At 42.8% G+C, this 17,500-nt stretch overlaps 1 protein-coding gene across 1 annotated transcript in view; it reads left to right on the forward strand.

The window, feature by feature from the left end:
• Window positions 1–17,500, forward strand: part of LOC139767444 (uncharacterized) — a 130,266-nt gene that overhangs the window by 75,861 nt on the left and 36,905 nt on the right. Inside the window, 3 exon segments of the mRNA XM_071696826.1 lie at window positions 3,322–3,454; window positions 6,696–6,910; window positions 14,234–14,362. Coding sequence (XP_071552927.1) covers window positions 3,322–3,454; window positions 6,696–6,910; window positions 14,234–14,362 — 477 coding nt within the window.

Raw genomic sequence — 17,500 nt, forward strand, 5'->3', positions numbered from 1 at the left:
TTGGTGAGGAATATCTGAAATATTTGGCGAAAGAGGAATATCAAGTATCTGGAGAGTATTTGGTGAACGAGGAATATCTGAAGTATTTGTCGAAAGGAATATTTGAAGTATTTGGTGAAGGAGGAATATCTGAATTATTTGGTGAAATAGGAATATCTGGAGAAAGAGGAATATCTGAAGTATTTGGTGAGAGGAATATCTAAAGTATTTGGCGAAAGAGGAATATCTGAAGTATCTGGCGACAGAGGAATATCTGACGCATTTGGGGAGTATTTGGTGAAAGAGGAATATCTGATTAATCTGGCGAAAGAGGAATATCTGAAGTATTTGGCGAAAGAGGAATATCTGACGTATTTGGGGAGTATTTGGTGAAAGAGGAATATCTGAAGTAGCTGCCAAAAGAGGAATATCTGAAGTACTTGGGGTGTATTTGGTGAAAGAGGAATATCTGAAGTATTTGGGGGTATTTGGTGAAAGAGGAATATCTGACGTATTTGGGGAGTATTTGGTGAAAGAGGAGTATCTGACGTATTTGGGGAGTATTTGGTGAAAGAGGAATATCTGATTAATCTGGTGAAAGAGGAATATCTGACGTATTTGGGGAGTATTTAGTGAAAGAGGAATATCTGAAGTATTCGGCGACAGAGGAATATCTAACTCACTTGTGGAGTATCCAGGTAAATAAAAGAGAGAGGAATATCTGAGGGGGAGGGGTGGTAATATATATATATATATATATATATATATATATATATATATATATATATATATTTTTTTTTTTTTTTTTGCTTTGTCGCTGTCTCCCGCGTTTGCGAGGTAGCGCAAGGAATATATATATATAAATATAAATATATATATATATATATATATATATATATATATATATATATATATATATATATATATATATATTTTCCTATGAGTCCACTAGGGGGAAAATGAAACACGAAAAGTTCCCAAGTGCACTTTCGTGGCATAATCACATCATCATCAGGGGAGACACAAGGGAGAAATATAACAGTCACTTGATATACATCGAAGAGACGAAGCTACGACGCCATTTGGTAAACATATATATATATATATATATATATATATATATATATATATATATATATATACATAAGTGGCCAAGAGCAGAGGAAACCTGGCTTTTACTTGGCGCCCGTTTTCTATCCCCTTAGGGCGCCCTTGCACTTAAAAAACTCTCCTTTCTCCTCTCTCTTCCTCTCCCGCCCTGGCTGGCCATTCCATGTAATTATTCTCCACCCTATTTTCTTTTTTGAATGTCTAGCAGACGTGAGTTAGGCCCCGCGTCACCAGCTCCCACAGGAGATTGGAATGATGGACTGTTTTTTTTTTTAGCACGGCCAAATGCAGGAGGGTGAGAGACGCGCACGGGATTGGGTGGATTGGAGTGTTGTGGGATACGCGGGGCGACGTGCTCTCAATGGACTGAAACAGGCTAGCATGTGAAAGGAAACCACTATATACGTCTATAGCTTCTGTACACGATTGGAATGTTCACACTTTCTGTTTATATATATATATATATATATATATATATATATATATATATATATATATATATATATATATATATATAATATGAATATGCAGGGTGGGGGGGGGGTGAGAGGCGTACACGGGATAGGACGAATTGGAGCAGTGTGGCATACGGGGGTCGACGTGCTTTCAATGGACTGAACCATGGCATGTGAAACGTCCTGGGTAAACCATGGAAAGTTTTGTGGGGCCTGGATTGTGGAAAGGGAGCTGTGGTTTCGGTGCATTATTACATGACAGCTAGAGACTGAGTGTGAACGAATGGGGCCATTTCTTATGTCCTGGCGCTACCTCGCTAAAGCAGGGGGTGGCGATGCTCTTTTCCTACAGCGCTATGATCTTTCAGTCTTGGCCACGGTGGCCTATCGGGTACATGGGTTCGAAACCCACTTCTTTCCAGGGTGTTGGGGGTGAGGGGAAGGAGGTAAAGGGGGATGAAGGAGGGGGTGGAATGAAGGGGGGGGGGGGTAGCAGCCTCATTCAATCTCAACCCCTTCCTTCCCTCCCTCCCTCACACTTAATCTCCCAGCTTCTCATTAATCTACCCTGGACTCATCAACCTCCGCTCCCCTTCCCTCCCTGATGCTTCATGAGGGAGGGAAGGGGGCGGAGGGAGGAAGGAGCCTTCCAAAGAGATATGAATATTGCATGTCTTCACATCCTTGACCCAGAAACTAAAAATCTTTGGCAGAGTTAACTTTACCCCACAAAAGGGTGTCCAATATTTTCTTCAAAATGTTTGGCCCCACATCAAGGGCCCCCAAGCCTTAATTGGAATATGAAGGTTACTGAAAGGGGGAAGAAAAAGAAGAGACGAGGGAAAAAGTATATAGGAATTTCTTATTTTAAGGGAGAAAAACTATAGTCTTATGAAACGTGTCAGGTCAAGAGTTGTGAGGCAAAACACGAGGTAGTACAGAGATATCCACAGCTTGTGGTGTAAGGAAAGAGAGAGATATCAAAAGCGGCCCACCCTTTGTTTGCCAACAGTGTAATCATGTAAGGCAATATCCTAATGAGATTTTGGACACATTCTGGGTATATAAACTTCTGTATTTTGACTTATTGAACAAATCATCACACACTTTCCAATCTTCCATCATGTCTATAAAGGGTAGATTTTAGATTTTCCATTTTGGAATAGCATTAGGATCCTCCGAGATTTATAAAGTCCAATTTCTTATTTGTTCTTCAATTGTCATTCCAATGTTATTTGACGGTTATTTAAATGTTATTCCAATGTTATTCGACGATTATTTAAATGTTATTCCAATGTTATTAGACGGTTATTTAAATGTCATTCCAATGTTATATGACAATTATTTAAGTTGTTCCAATGTTATATGACGATTATTCAACTGTTATTCCAATGTTATTTGACAGTTATTCAACTGTTATTCCAATATTATTAGACGGTTATTTAAATGTCATTCCAATGTTATATGACGATTATTCAACTGTTATTCCAATGTTATTTGAAGTTATTCAACTGTTATTCCAATATTATTAGACGGTTATCTAACTGTCATTCCAATGTTATTTGACGATTATTTAACTGTTATTCCAATGTTATATGATAGTTATTTAACTGTTATTCCAATGTTATTTGATGATCATTTAAATGTTATTCCAATGTTATTAGACGGTTATTTAAATGTCATTCCAATGTTATTTGACGATTATTTAACCGTTATTCCAATGTTATTTGACGATCATCACACACCATATCTTGTTCGTCCTGCTCCCGCCCCCCAGCTGTTGTGAGCATTGTGGAGACCATGATCGAGAAGACGGTGGCGCTGCCGTGCAAGGCTACACTCCACCCGCACGGAGACACGCCCAACCTCCTCCTCTTCTACAGACATTCCTCCAATATCCCCTTCTTCAGGTAGGTCCTCCATGAGCAGTTAAATTTTCTTCCAAAGGCGTTTAAAATCTCTCTCTATATATACATCTTCTACAGACACTCCTCCAAGATCCCCTTCTTCAGGTAGGTCCTCCATGAACAGTTAAATTTTGTTCCAAAGGCGTTTAAAATCTCTATCTATATATACATCTTCTACAGACATTCCTCCAACATCCCCTTCTTCAGGTAGGTCCTCCACGAACAGTTAAATTTTGTTCGAAAGGCGTTTAAGAATTTTGTTCCAAAGGCGTTTAAAAACTCTCTATATATACATCTCTACAGACACTCTTTTAACATCCCCTTCTTCAGGTAGGTCCTCCACGAGAAGTTAATTTTGTTCCAAAGGCGTTTAAGAATTTTGTTCCAAAGGCGTTTAAAATCTCTATCTAGATTTACATACATCCTCTACAGGCATTCCTCCAACAACCCCTTCTTCAGGTAGGTCCTCCACGAGAAGTTAAATTTTGTTCCAAAGGCGTTTAAGACTTTTGTTCCAAAGGCGTTTAAAATCTCTCTCTATATATACATCTTCTACAGGCACTCCTCCAACATCCCCTTCTTCAGGTAGGTCCTCCATGAACAGTTAATTTTGTTCCAAAGGCGTTTAAGACTTTTGTTCCAAAGGCGTTTAAAATCTCTCTCTCTATATATATACATCTTCTACAGACATTCCTCCAACATTCCCTTCTTCAGGCAGGTGCTCCATGAGAAGTTTATTTTGTTCCAAAGGCGTTTAAGACTTTTGTTCCAAAGTCGTTTAAAAATTCCATGTATACACTCCTCTTCTACAGACATTCCTCCAGCATCCCCTTCTTCAGGTAGGTCCTCCATGAGAAGTTAAATTTTGTTCCAAAGGCGTTTAAAAACTCTCTCTATATATACATCTACAGACATTCCTCCAATATCCCCTTCTTCAGGTAGGTCCTATATGAACAGTCTATCTTGTTCCAAAGGCGTTTAAAATCTCTCCCTATATATACATCTACAGACATTCCTCCAACATCCCCTTCTTCAGGTAGGTGCGCCATGAACAATTAATTTTGCCCCAAAGGCGTTTAAAATTTTGTTCCAAAGGCGTTTAAAAATTCCATATATACACTCCTCTTCTACAGACATTCCTCCAACATCCCCTTTTTCAGGTAGGTCCTCCATGAACAGTTAATTTTGCCCCAAAGGCGTTTAAAAATTATATATGTACATATATATATATATATATATATATATATATATATATATATATATATATATATATATATATATATCAGCCCATATAACTACTGTGTATATAGACACTAAGAGAGGTTTTATGCTAGTGCCAAAACTATATATATATATATATATATATATATATATATATATATATATATATATATATATATATATATGTTGGAAAGGATCAAAATTTTGCGCGTGATCAAGATATTGCTATGAGTCCACTAGGGGGAAAATGAAACACGAAAAATTCCCAAGTGCACTTTCATGTCATAATCACATCATCATCAGGGAAGACACAAGAGAGAAATATAACAATTGGCGTCGTTGCCAAGTGCACTTTCGTGTCATAATCACATCATCATCAGGGGAGACACAAGAGAGAAATATAACAGTCACTTGATATACATCGAAGAGACGAAGCTACGACGCCATTTGACCAACTGGCGTCGTAGCTTCGTCTCTTCGATAGATATAGATAGATAGATAGATAGATTATATATCTCCCTCCCTCTCTCTCATCTTCCTCAGCTATGAGATGACTTTATTGCTATAACATATACGACTATATGGCTATAATATATATAGATGTATAGATTATAGTTCTCTCTCTCTCTCTCTCATCTTCCTCAGCTATGAGGTGACTTTATTGCTATAACATATACGACTATATATCTATAATATATATAGATGTATAGATTATATCTCTCTCTCCCTCTCTCATCTTCCTCAGCTATGAGGTGACTTTATTGCTATAACATATACGACTATATATCTATAATATATATAGATGTATAGATTATATCTCTCTCTCCCTCTCTCATCTTCCTCAGCTATGAGGTGACTTTATTGCTATAATATATATAGATATATAGATTATATCTCCCTCTCTCTCTCTCATCTTCCTCAGCTATGAGATGACTTTATTGCTATAACATATACGACTATATGGCTATAATATATATAGATATATAGATTATAGCTCTCTCTCCCTCTCTCATCTTCCTCAGCTATGAGGTGACTTTATTGCTATAATATATATAGATATAAATAGATTATCTCTCTCTCTCTCTCTCATCTTCCTCAGCTACGATAGATTATATATCTCTCTCGCTCTCTCTCATCTTCCTCAGCTATGAGGTGACTTTATTGCTATAATATATATAGATATAAATAGATTATCTCTCTCTCTCTCTCTCATCTTCCTCAGCTACGATAGATTATATATCTCTCTCGCTCTCTCTCATCTTCCTCAGCTATGAGGTGACTTTATTGCTATAATATATATAGATATAAATAGATTATATATCTCCCTCTCTCTCATCTTCCTCAGCTACGATAGATTATATATCTCTCTCGCTCTCTCTCATCTTCCTCAGCTATGAGGTGACTTTATTGCTATAATATATATAGATATAAATAGATTATATATCTCCCTCTCTCTCATCTTCCTCAGCTACGATAGATTATATATCTCTCTCGCTCTCTCTCATCTTCCTCAGCTATGAGGTGACTTTATTGCTATAATATATATAGATATAAATAGATTATCTCTCTCTCTCTCTCTCATCTTCCTCAGCTACGATAGATTATATATCTCTCTCGCTCTCTCTCATCTTCCTCAGCTATGAGGTGACTTTATTGCTATAATATATATAGATATAAATAGATTATCTCTCTCTCTCTCTCTCTCATCTTCCTCAGCTACGATAGATTATATATCTCTCTCGCTCTCTCTCATCTTCCTCAGCTATGAGGTGACTTTATTGCTATAATATATATAGATATAAATAGATTATCTCTCTCCCTCCCTCTCATCTTCCTCAGCTACGATAGATTATATATCTCTCTCGCTCTCTCTCATCTTCCTCAGCTATGAGGTGACTTTATTGCTATAATATATATAGATATAAATAGATTATCTCTCTCTCTCTCTCTCTCTCTCTCTCTCTCTCTCTCTCATCTTCCTCAGCTACGATAGATTATATCTCTCTCTCTCTCTCTCTCTCAGCTACGACGCTCGTACTGGGGACTTCTGGCGGGTAGGCAACTCCAAGACCCGGGATGCCCGGTACGAGGGCCGGGTCTCCCTCAACCTAACCCAGCCACACACGGTCCACCTCAACCTGCAGCGGGTCACCCTCCAGGACCAGGGCGATTTCACCTGCCGGGTCGACTTCCTCAGCTCGCCCTCCCTCACCTCCATCGTCAAACTCAAGGTGTACGGTGAGTACGGACCTCAGTCGACCTGGTCCTACGGACCTCAGTCGACCTTCTCCTCCTGGTCCTCTGACCTCAGTCGACCTTCTCCTCCTCCTCCTGCTGGCTGGTGGTGGGTCCTCTACCTCTCTACCTAGCTGAGGATGGTGGCTCTCTCTACCTCTCTACCTAGCTGAGGATGGTGGTTCTCTACCTCTCTACCTAGCTGAGGATAGTGGCTCTCTACCTCTCTACCTAGCTGAGGATGATGGCTCTCTACCTCTCTACCTAGCTGAGGATGATGGCTCTCTACCTCTCTACCTAGCTGAGGATGATGGCTCTCTACCTCTCTACCTAGCTGAGGATGGTGGCTCTCTACCTCTCTACCTAGCTGAGGATGGTGGCTCTCTACCTCTCTACCTAGCTGAGGATGGTGGCTCTCTACCTCTCTACCTAGCTGAGGATGGTGGCTCTCTACCTCTCTACCTAGCTGAGGATGATGGCTCTCTACCTCTCTACCTAGCTGAGGATGGTGGCTCTCTACCTCTCTACGTAGCTGAGGATGGTGGTTCTCTACCTCTCTACCTAGCTGAGGATGGTGGCTCTCTACCTCTCTACGTAGCTGAGGATGGTGGTTCTCTACCTCTCTACGTAGCTGAGGATGGTGGTTCTCTACCTCTCTACCTAGCTGAGGATGGTGGCTCTCTACCTCTCTACCTAGCTGAGGATGGTGGTTCTCTACCTCTCTACCTAGCTGAGGATGGTGGCTCTCTACCTCTCTACCTAGCTGAGGATGGTGGCTCTCTACCTCTCTACCTAGCTGAGGATGGTGGCTCTCTACCTCTCTACCTAGCTGAGGATGGTGGTTCTCTACCTCTCTACCTAGCTGAGGATGGTGGCTCTCTACCTCTCTACCTAGCTGAGGATGGTGGTTCTCTACCTCTCTACCTAGCTGAGGATGGTGGCTCTCTACCTCTCTACCTAGCTGAGGATGGTGGCTCTCTACCTCTCTACCTAGCTGAGGATGGTGGCTCTCTACCTCTCTACCTAGCTGAGGATGGTGGCTCTCTACCTCTCTACCTAGCTGAGGATGGTGGCTCTCTACCTCTCTACCTAGCTGAGGATGGTGGCTCTCTACCTCTCTACCTAGCTGAGGATGGTGGCTCTCTACCTCTCTACCTAGCTGAGGATGGTGGCTCTCTACCTCTCTACCTAGCTGAGGATGGTGGTTCTCTACCTCTCTACCTAGCTGAGGATGGTGGCTCTCTACCTCTCTACCTAGCTGAGGATGGTGGCTCTCTACCTCTCTACCTAGCTGAGGATGGTGGCTCTCTACCTCTCTACCTAGCTGAGGATGGTGGCTCTCTACCTCTCTACCTAGCTGAGGATGGTGGCTCTCTACCTCTCTACCTAGCTGAGGATGGTGGCTCTCTACCTCTCTACCTAGCTGAGGATGGTGGCTCTCTACCTCTCTACCTAGCTGAGGATGGTGGCTCTCTACCTCTCTACCTAGCTGAGGATGGTGGCTCTCTACCTCTCTACCTAGCTGAGGATGGTGGCTCTCTACCTCTCTACCTAGCTGAGGATGGTGGCTCTCTACCTCTCTACCTAGCTGAGGATGGTGGCTCTCTACCTCTCTACCTAGCTGAGGATGGTGGCTCTCTACCTCTCTACCTAGCTGAGGATGGTGGCTCTCTACCTCTCTACCTAGCTGAGGATGGTGGCTCTCTACCTCTCTACCTAGCTGAGGATGGTGGCTCTCTACCTCTCTACCTAGCTGAGGATGGTGGCTCTCTACCTCTCTACCTAGCTGAGGATGGTGGCTCTCTACCTCTCTACCTAGCTGAGGATGGTGGCTCTCTACCTCTCTACCTAGCTGAGGATGGTGGCTCTCTACCTCTCTACCTAGCTGAGGATGGTGGCTCTCTACCTCTCTACCTAGCTGAGGATGGTGGCTCTCTACCTCTCTACCTAGCTGAGGATGGTGGCTCTCTACCTCTCTACCTAGCTGAGGATGGTGGCTCTCTACCTCTCTACCTAGCTGAGGATGATGGCTCTCTACCTCTCTACCTAGCTGAGGATGGTGGCTCTCTCTACCTCTCTACCTAGCTGAGGATGGTGGTTCTCTACCTCTCTACCTAGCTGAGGATGATGGCTCCTCTACCTCTCTACCTAGCTGAGGATGATGGCTCTCTACCTCTCTACCTAGCTGAGGATGGTGGTTCTCTACCTCTCTACCTAGCTGAGGATGATGGATCTCTACCTCTCTACCTAGCTGAGGATGATGGCTCCTCTACCTCTCTACCTAGCTGAGGATGGTGGCTCTCTACCTCTCTACCTAGCTGAGGATGGTGGCTCTCTACCTCTCTACCTAGCTGAGGATGGTGGTTCTCTACCTCTCTACCTAGCTGAGGATGGTGGTTCTCTACCTAGCTGAGGATGATGGCTCTCTACCTCTCTACCTAGCTGAGGATGATGGCTCTCTACCTCTCTACCTAGCTGAGGATGGTGGCTCTCTACCTCTCTACCTAGCTGAGGATGGTGGCTCTCTACCTCTCTACCTAGCTGAGGATGATGGTTCTCTACCTCTCTAACTAGCTGAGGATGGTGGCTCTCTTCCTCTCTACCTAGCTGAGGATGGTGGCTCTACCTCTCTACCTAGCTGAGGAAGACTATAATCTTCCTCCCTTCCTCAGCTGAGGAAGAATAGAAAGAATATCTCAACTAAAACTGAGGAAAGAGGTCTTTGTCTCTGGTACAAATATTCAAATATTCTGGCCATATATTCACGGGACAATATGAATATTCATAAATGATTTTTGTTTCTTCTCTCTTACGAATGGTTATGACCCATTGCTAAGTTAACAATATATATATATATATATATATATATATATATATATATATATATATATATATATATATATATATATATATATATATATTGGAAAGGACCACAATTTTGCGCGTGATCAAGATATTGCTATGAGTCCACTAGGGGGAAAATGAAACAGGATAAGTTGCCAAGTGCACTTTCGTGTCATAATCACATCATCATCAGGGGAGACACAAGAGAGAAATATAACAATTGACGTCGTTGCCAAGTGCACTTTCGTGTCATAATCACATCATCATCAGGGGAGACACAAGAGAGAAATATAACAATTGGCGTCGTTGCCAAGTGCACTTTCGTGTCATAATCACATCATCATCAGGGGAGACACAAGAGAGAAATATAACAATTGGCGTCGTTGCCAAGTGCACTTTCGTGTCATAATCACATCATCATCAGAGGAGACACAAGAGAGAAATATAACAATTGGCGTCGTTGCCAAGTGCACTTTCGTGTCATAATCACATCATCATCAGGGGAGACACAAGAGAGAAATATAACAATTGGCGTCGTTGCCAAGTGCACTTTCGTGTCATAATCACATCATCATCAGGGGAGACACAAGAGAGAAATATAACAATTGGCGTCGTTGCCAAGTGCACTTTCGTGTCATAATCACATCATCATCAGGGGAGACACAAGAGAGAAATATAACAATTGGCGTCGTTGCCAAGTGCACTTTCGTGTCATAATCACATCATCATCAGGGGAGAGACAAGAGAGAAATATAACAATTGGCGTCGTTGCCAAGTGCACTTTCGTGTCATAATCACATCATCATCAGAGGAGACACAAGAGAGAAATATAACAATTGGCGTCGTTGCCAAGTGCACTTTCGTGTCATAATCACATCATCATCAGGGGAGACACAAGAGAGAAATATAACAATTGGCGTCGTTGCCAAGTGCACTTTCGTGTCATAATCACATCATCATCAGGGGAGACACAAGAGAGAAATATAACAATTGGCGTCGTTGCCAAGTGCACTTTCGTGTCATAATCACATCATCATCAGGGGAGACACAAGAGAGAAATATAACAATTGGCGTCGTTGCCAAGTGCACTTTCGTGTCATAATCACATCATCATCAGGGGAGAGACAAGAGAGAAATATAACAATTGGCGTCGTTGCCAAGTGCACTTTCGTGTCATAATCACATCATCATCAGAGGAGACACAAGAGAGAAATATAACAATTGGCGTCGTTGCCAAGTGCACTTTCGTGTCATAATCACATCATCATCAGGGGAGACACAAGAGAGAAATATAACAATTGGCGTCGTTGCCAAGTGCACTTTCGTGTCATAATCACATCATCATCAGGGGAGACACAAGAAAGAAATATAACAATTGGCGTCGTTGCCAAGTGCACTTTCGTGTCATAATCACATCATCATCAGAGGAGACACAAGAGAGAAATATAACAATTGGCGTCGTTGCCAAGTGCACTTTCGTGTCATAATCACATCATCATCAGGGGAGACACAAGAGAGAAATATAACAATTGGCGTCGTTGCCAAGTGCACTTTCGTGTCATAATCACATCATCATCAGGGGAGACACAAGAGAGAAATATAACAATTGGCGTCGTTGCCAAGTGCACTTTCGTGTCATAATCACATCATCATCAGGGGAGACACAAGAGAGAAATATAACAATTGGCGTCGTTGCCAAGTGCACTTTCGTGTCATAATCACATCATCAGGGGAGACCCAAGAGAGAAATATAACAATTGGCGTCGTTGCCAAGTGCACTTTCGTGTCATAATCACATCATCAGGGGAGACACAAGAGAGAAATATAACAATTGGCGTCGTTGCCAAGTGCACTTTCGTGTCATAATCACATCATCATCAGGGGAGAGACAAGAGAGAAATATAAAAGTCACTTGATATACATCGAAGAGACGAAGCTAGGACGCCATTTGGTAAACATGTGATGGTCCAAATGGCGTCCTAGCTTCGTCTCTTCGATGTATATCAAGTGACTGTTATATTTCTCTCTTGTGTCTCCCCTGATGATGATGTGATTATGACACGAAAGTGCACTTGGCAACGACGCCAATTGTTATATTTCTCTCTTGTGTCTCCCCTGATGATGTGATTATGACACGAAAGTGCACTTGGCAACGACGCCAATTGTTATATTTCTCTCTTGTGTCTCCCCTGATGATGATGTGATTATGACACGAAAGTGCACTTGGCAACGACGCCAATTGTTATATTTCTCTCTTGTGTCTCCCCTGATGATGTGACTATTACACGAAAGTGCACTTGGCAACTTTTCGTGTTTCATTTTCCCCCTAGTGGACTATAGCAATATCTTGATCACGCGCAAAATTGTGGTCCTTTCCAACATATATATATATATATATATATATATATATATATATATATATATATATATATATATATATACTATATAATATTATGAAAATTATGAAAAAAAAAATTGATAAAAGTTTCTAAACTATGAAATGATCAGACATCAATATAGAGTTTAAACAAGAGATAATTAAAAAGAAATCTATTGAACTTTTAATTGACTATTATGTATAAGAACTAGGAATTAAAAAATCCACCCCCTCCCCCCTCAATTGTAAAAGGCTTTTTAAAAGGCGTAAGATTAATTTCCACACAATTGTAAAAGGCTTTTTAAAAGGCGTAAGATTAATTTCCACACAATTGTAAAAAGCTTTTTAAAAGGCGTAAGATTAATTTCCACACAATTGTAAAAGGCTTTTTAAAAGGCGTAAGATTAATTTCCACACAATTGTAAAAGGCTTTTTAAAAGGCGTAAGATTAATTTCCACACAATTGTAAAAAGCTTTTTAAAAGGCGTAAGATTAATTTCCACACAATTGTAAAAAGCTTTTTAAAAGGCGTAAGATTGATTTTCACACAATTGTAAAAAGCTTTTTAAAAGGCGTAAGATTAATTTCCACATAATTGTAAAAAGCTTTTAAAAAGGCGTAAGATTGATTTTCACACAATTGTAGAAAGCTTTTTAAAAGGCGTAAGATTAATTTCCATACAATTGTAAAATACATTTTAAAAGGCATAAGATTAATTTCCACAAAAATGTAAAAAGCTTTTTAAAAGGCGTAACATTAATTTCCACACAAATGTAAAAAGCTTTTTAAAAGGCGTAAGATTAATTTCCACACAATTGTAAAATACATTTTAAAAGGCGTAAGATTAATTTCCACACAATTGTAAAATACTTTTTAAAAGTCGTAAAATTAATTTCCACACAATTGTAAAAAGCTTTTCAAAAGGCGTAAGATTAATTTCCACACAATTGGAAGATTAAAAATTGGCCTTAAATTATTGTCCAATTAACCACACGTCAATTTTTTTGGCAAAAATTATAAAAAAAATCAATTTTTTTTTCTAAACTGTGAAATAATCACGGAGAACAGGCATTAACTCAGCTACCAATATATCTTTGAGAAAATGGACAAAATATTAAATTTTTTTTTTACAGAAAGCAAAGTGCCTTAGGATTGGAAATTGGCAAATGGCATCCCTGCATATAACAAGGAAGATTAAAAATTGGATTTAAATTCTTGTCCAGTTAGCCACACGTCAATTTTATTTTGGCAAAAATTATGAAAAAAAATTAAAAATAATTTCTAAACTATGAAATGATCATAGACAACAGTATAGCTGCTGAAACAAGTGATAATTAAAAAAAAAATTATAATAAAGTTTCATTTGACTATTATATATAACAACTAGAAATTAAAAAAATCCACCCTGCCCCTCTAGTAAAAGGCTATTTAAAAGGCGAAAGATTAATTTCCACACAAGAGACTGCTGGATAGATGTGAAGGACATGGAATAGTGGGTTTTTAACGACTGATCTTTGGCCCGGGTTCCTTCGCCTTCGACAATTGGACCAAATGGAATTTTGCTCTCATATCTGACATGTCCAAAGTCTCAGACATGTCAATCTATGACCCAGTCAAATTAAGTGTGCTTAAGGGCGGCTAGACGTATTAAAATAGGCCCAAATGTGGTCCTTATCGCATTTGAGGGATGGATGAACAGCTGGGGCGACATTAATTCATTTTTTTCTCAGACATCTCAATCTATGACCCAGTCAAATGAAGTGTGCTTAAGGGCGGCTAGACGTATTAAAAAAGGCCCAAATGTGGTCCTTATCGCATTTGAGGGATGGATGAACAGCTGGGGCGACATTAAATTTTCTTTTCTCCAAAATTTGAACATTCCCGTTTTCTCTCTCTCTCTCTCTCTCTCTCTCTCTCTCTCTCTCTCTCTCATAAGGGGGGGGAGAGGGGGACTGTGGTCCTTTATCATATCTGAGGGATGGATGAACAGCTAGGGCGACATCAAATTGTCTTTCTCAAAATTTTGAACATTCCCGTTTTCTCTCTTTCTCTCTCGCTGACATAGAGGGGTGACTAATGTAATGTTGTCTCTCCCCCACACACAGCCAACCCCAGCGTGGGCCCCACAGTGAGGGTCGGGTTGGGGCTACGAGGGAGCCCCATTCGGCCCCACTCCGATGTGGGCCCCTTCCACGAAGGCGAGATGCTCAACCTATCGTGCGCTGTTACGGGGGGTAAGTAACACCCACCTGCCCCCGTTACTTGGGGGTAAGTAACACCACCTGCCCCCGTTACTTGGGGGTAAGTAACACCACCTGCCCCCGTTACTTGGGGTAAGTAACACCACCTGCCCCCGTTACTTGGGGTAAGTAACACCACCTGCCCCGTTACTTGGGGGTAAGTAACACCACCTGCCCCCGTTACTTGGGGGTAACACCACCTGCCCCCGTTACTTGGGGTAAGTAACACCCACCTGCCCCGTTACTTGGGGTAAGTAAGACCACCTGCCCCCGTTACTTGGGGTGAGTAACACCACCTGCCCCCGTTACTTGGGGTAAGTAACACCCACCTGCCCCCGTTACTTGGGGGTAAGTAACACCACCTGCCCCCGTTACTTGGGGTAACACCACCTGCCCCCGTTACTGGAAGTAAGTAACACCCACCTGCCCCCGTTCCTTGGGGTGACACCACCTGCCCCCGTTACTTGGGGTAACACCACCTGCCCCCGTTACTTGGGGGTAAGTAACACCTCCTGCCCCCGTTACTTGTGGGTAACACCCACCTGCCCCCGTTACTTGGGGTAACACCACCTGCCTCGTTACTTGGGTGTAAGTAACACCCACCTGCCCCCGTTACTTGGGGTAAGTAACACCCACCTGCCCCCGTTACTTGGGGTAAGTAACACCACCTGCCCCGTTACTTGGGGGTAACACCACCTGCCCCCGTTACTTGGGGGTAACACCACCTGCCCCCGTTACTTGGGGTAAGTAACACCCACCTGCCCCGTTACTTGGGGTAAGTAAGACCACCTGCCCCCGTTACTTGGGGTGAGTAACACCACCTGCCCCCGTTACTTGGGGTAAGTAACACCCACCTGCCCCCGTTACTTGGGGGTAAGTAACACCACCTGCCCCCGTTACTTGGGGGTAAGTAACACCCACCTGCCCCCGTTACTTGGGGTAAGTAACACCACCTGCCCCCGTTATTTGGGGTAAGTAACACCACCTGCCCCCGTTACTTGGGGTAAGTAACACCACCTGCCCCCGTTACTTGGGGTAAGTAACACCACCTGCCCCCGTCACTTGGGGGTAAGTAACACCCACCTGCCCCCGTTACTTGGGGGTAAGTAACACCACCTGCCCCCGTTGCTTGGGGTAAGTAACACCACCTGCCCCCGTTACTTGGGGGTAAGTAACACCCACCTGCCCCCGTTACTTGGGGGTAAGTAACACCCACCTGCCCCCGTTACTTGGGGTAAGTAACACCACCTGCCCCCGTTACTTGGGGGTAAGTAACACCACCTGCCCCCGTTACTTGGGGGTAAGTAACACCACCTGCCCCCGTTACTGGAGGTAAGTAACACCACCTGCCCCCGTTACTTGGGGTAAGTAACACTACCTGCCCCCGTTACTTGGGGTAAGTAACACCACCTGCCCCCGTTACTTGGGGGTAAGTGACACCACCTGCCCCCGTTACTTGGGGTAAGTAACACCACCTGCCCCCGTTACTTGGGGGTAAGTAACACCACCTGCCCCCGTTACTTGGGGTAAGTAACACCACCTGCCCCCGTTACTTGGGGGTAAGTAACACCACCTGCCCCCGTTACTTGGGGTAAGTAACACCACCTGCCCCCGTTACTTGGGGGTAAGTAACACCACCTGCCCCCGTTACTTGGGGTAAGTAACACCACCTGCCCCCGTTACTTGGGGGTAAGTAACACCACCTGCCCCCGTTACTGGAGGTAAGTAACACCACCTGCCCCCGTTACTTGGGGTAAGTAACACTACCTGCCCCCGTTACTTGGGGTAAGTAACACCACCTGCCCCCGTTACTTGGGGGTAAGTGACACCACCTGCCCCCGTTACTTGGGGTAAGTAACACCACCTGCCCCCGTTACTTGGGGGTAAGTAACACCACCTGCCCCCGTTACTTGGGGTAAGTAACACCACCTGCCCCCGTTACTTGGGGGTAAGTGACACCACCTGTCCCCGTTACTTGGGGGTAACACCACCTGACCCCTTTACTTGGGGGTAAGTAACACCACCTGCCCCCGTTACTGGAGGTAAGTAACACCACCTGCCCCCGTTACTTGGAGTAAGTAACACCACCTGCCCCCGTTACTTGGAGGTAAGTAACACCACCTGCCCCCGTTACTTGGGGTAAGTAACGTCTCCTGCCCCCGTTACTGGAGGTAAGTAACACCACCTGCCCCCGTTACTTGGGGTAAGTAACGTCTCCTGCCCCCGTTACTGGAGGTAAGTAACACCACCTACCTCCGTTACTGGGGGTAAGTAACACTTTCTGGGGGTAAGTAACATCTCCTTGGGGCGATCATTGCCTCGCGGTAGCGCTCCCGCCAACCACGCAGGGGTCCCGGGTTCGATCCCGGCTGTTGGAGGTTTGTATATTGTGTGGAAGTGCGCGTTCATATGCACTATATATATATATATATATATATATATATATATATATATATATATATATATATATATATATTCTTTTTTTCTTTCAAACTATTCGCCATTTCCCGCATTAGCGAGGTAGCGTTAAGAACAGAGGACTGAGCCTTTGAGGGACTACCCTCACCTGGCCCAATTCTCTGTTCCTTCTTTTGGAAAATTAAAAAAAAAAAAACGAGAGGGGAGGATTTCCAGACCCCCGCTCCCTCCCCTTTTAGTCGCCTTCTACGACACGCAGGGAATACGTGGGAAGTATATATATATATATATATATATATATATCCCTGGGGATAGGGGAGAAAGAATACTTGCCACGTATTCCCTGCGTGTCGTAGAAGGCGACTAAAAGGGGAGGGAGCGGGGGGCTGGAAATCCTCCCCTCTCGTTTTTTTTTAATTTTCCAAAAGAAGGAACAGAGAATTGGGCCAGGTGAGGGTATTCCCTCAAAGGCCCAGTCCTCTGTTCTTAACGCTACCTCGCTGATGCGGGAAATGGCGAATAGTTTGAAAGAAAAAGAAAATATATATATATATATATATATATATATATATATCATTTTCCAGCTGATGTGATTATTACACGAAAGTGCACTTGGGAACTTATCGTATTTCATTTCCCCGTGAACTCATATATATATATATATATATATATATACAAAGTCAGATGTAGTGGCGACAATGCAATGCCAAAAGG

The sequence above is a fragment of the Panulirus ornatus genome, chromosome 61 (genome assembly GCF_036320965.1).
Source record: "Panulirus ornatus isolate Po-2019 chromosome 61, ASM3632096v1, whole genome shotgun sequence".
NCBI classification, from domain to species: Eukaryota; Metazoa; Arthropoda; class Malacostraca; order Decapoda; family Palinuridae; genus Panulirus; species Panulirus ornatus.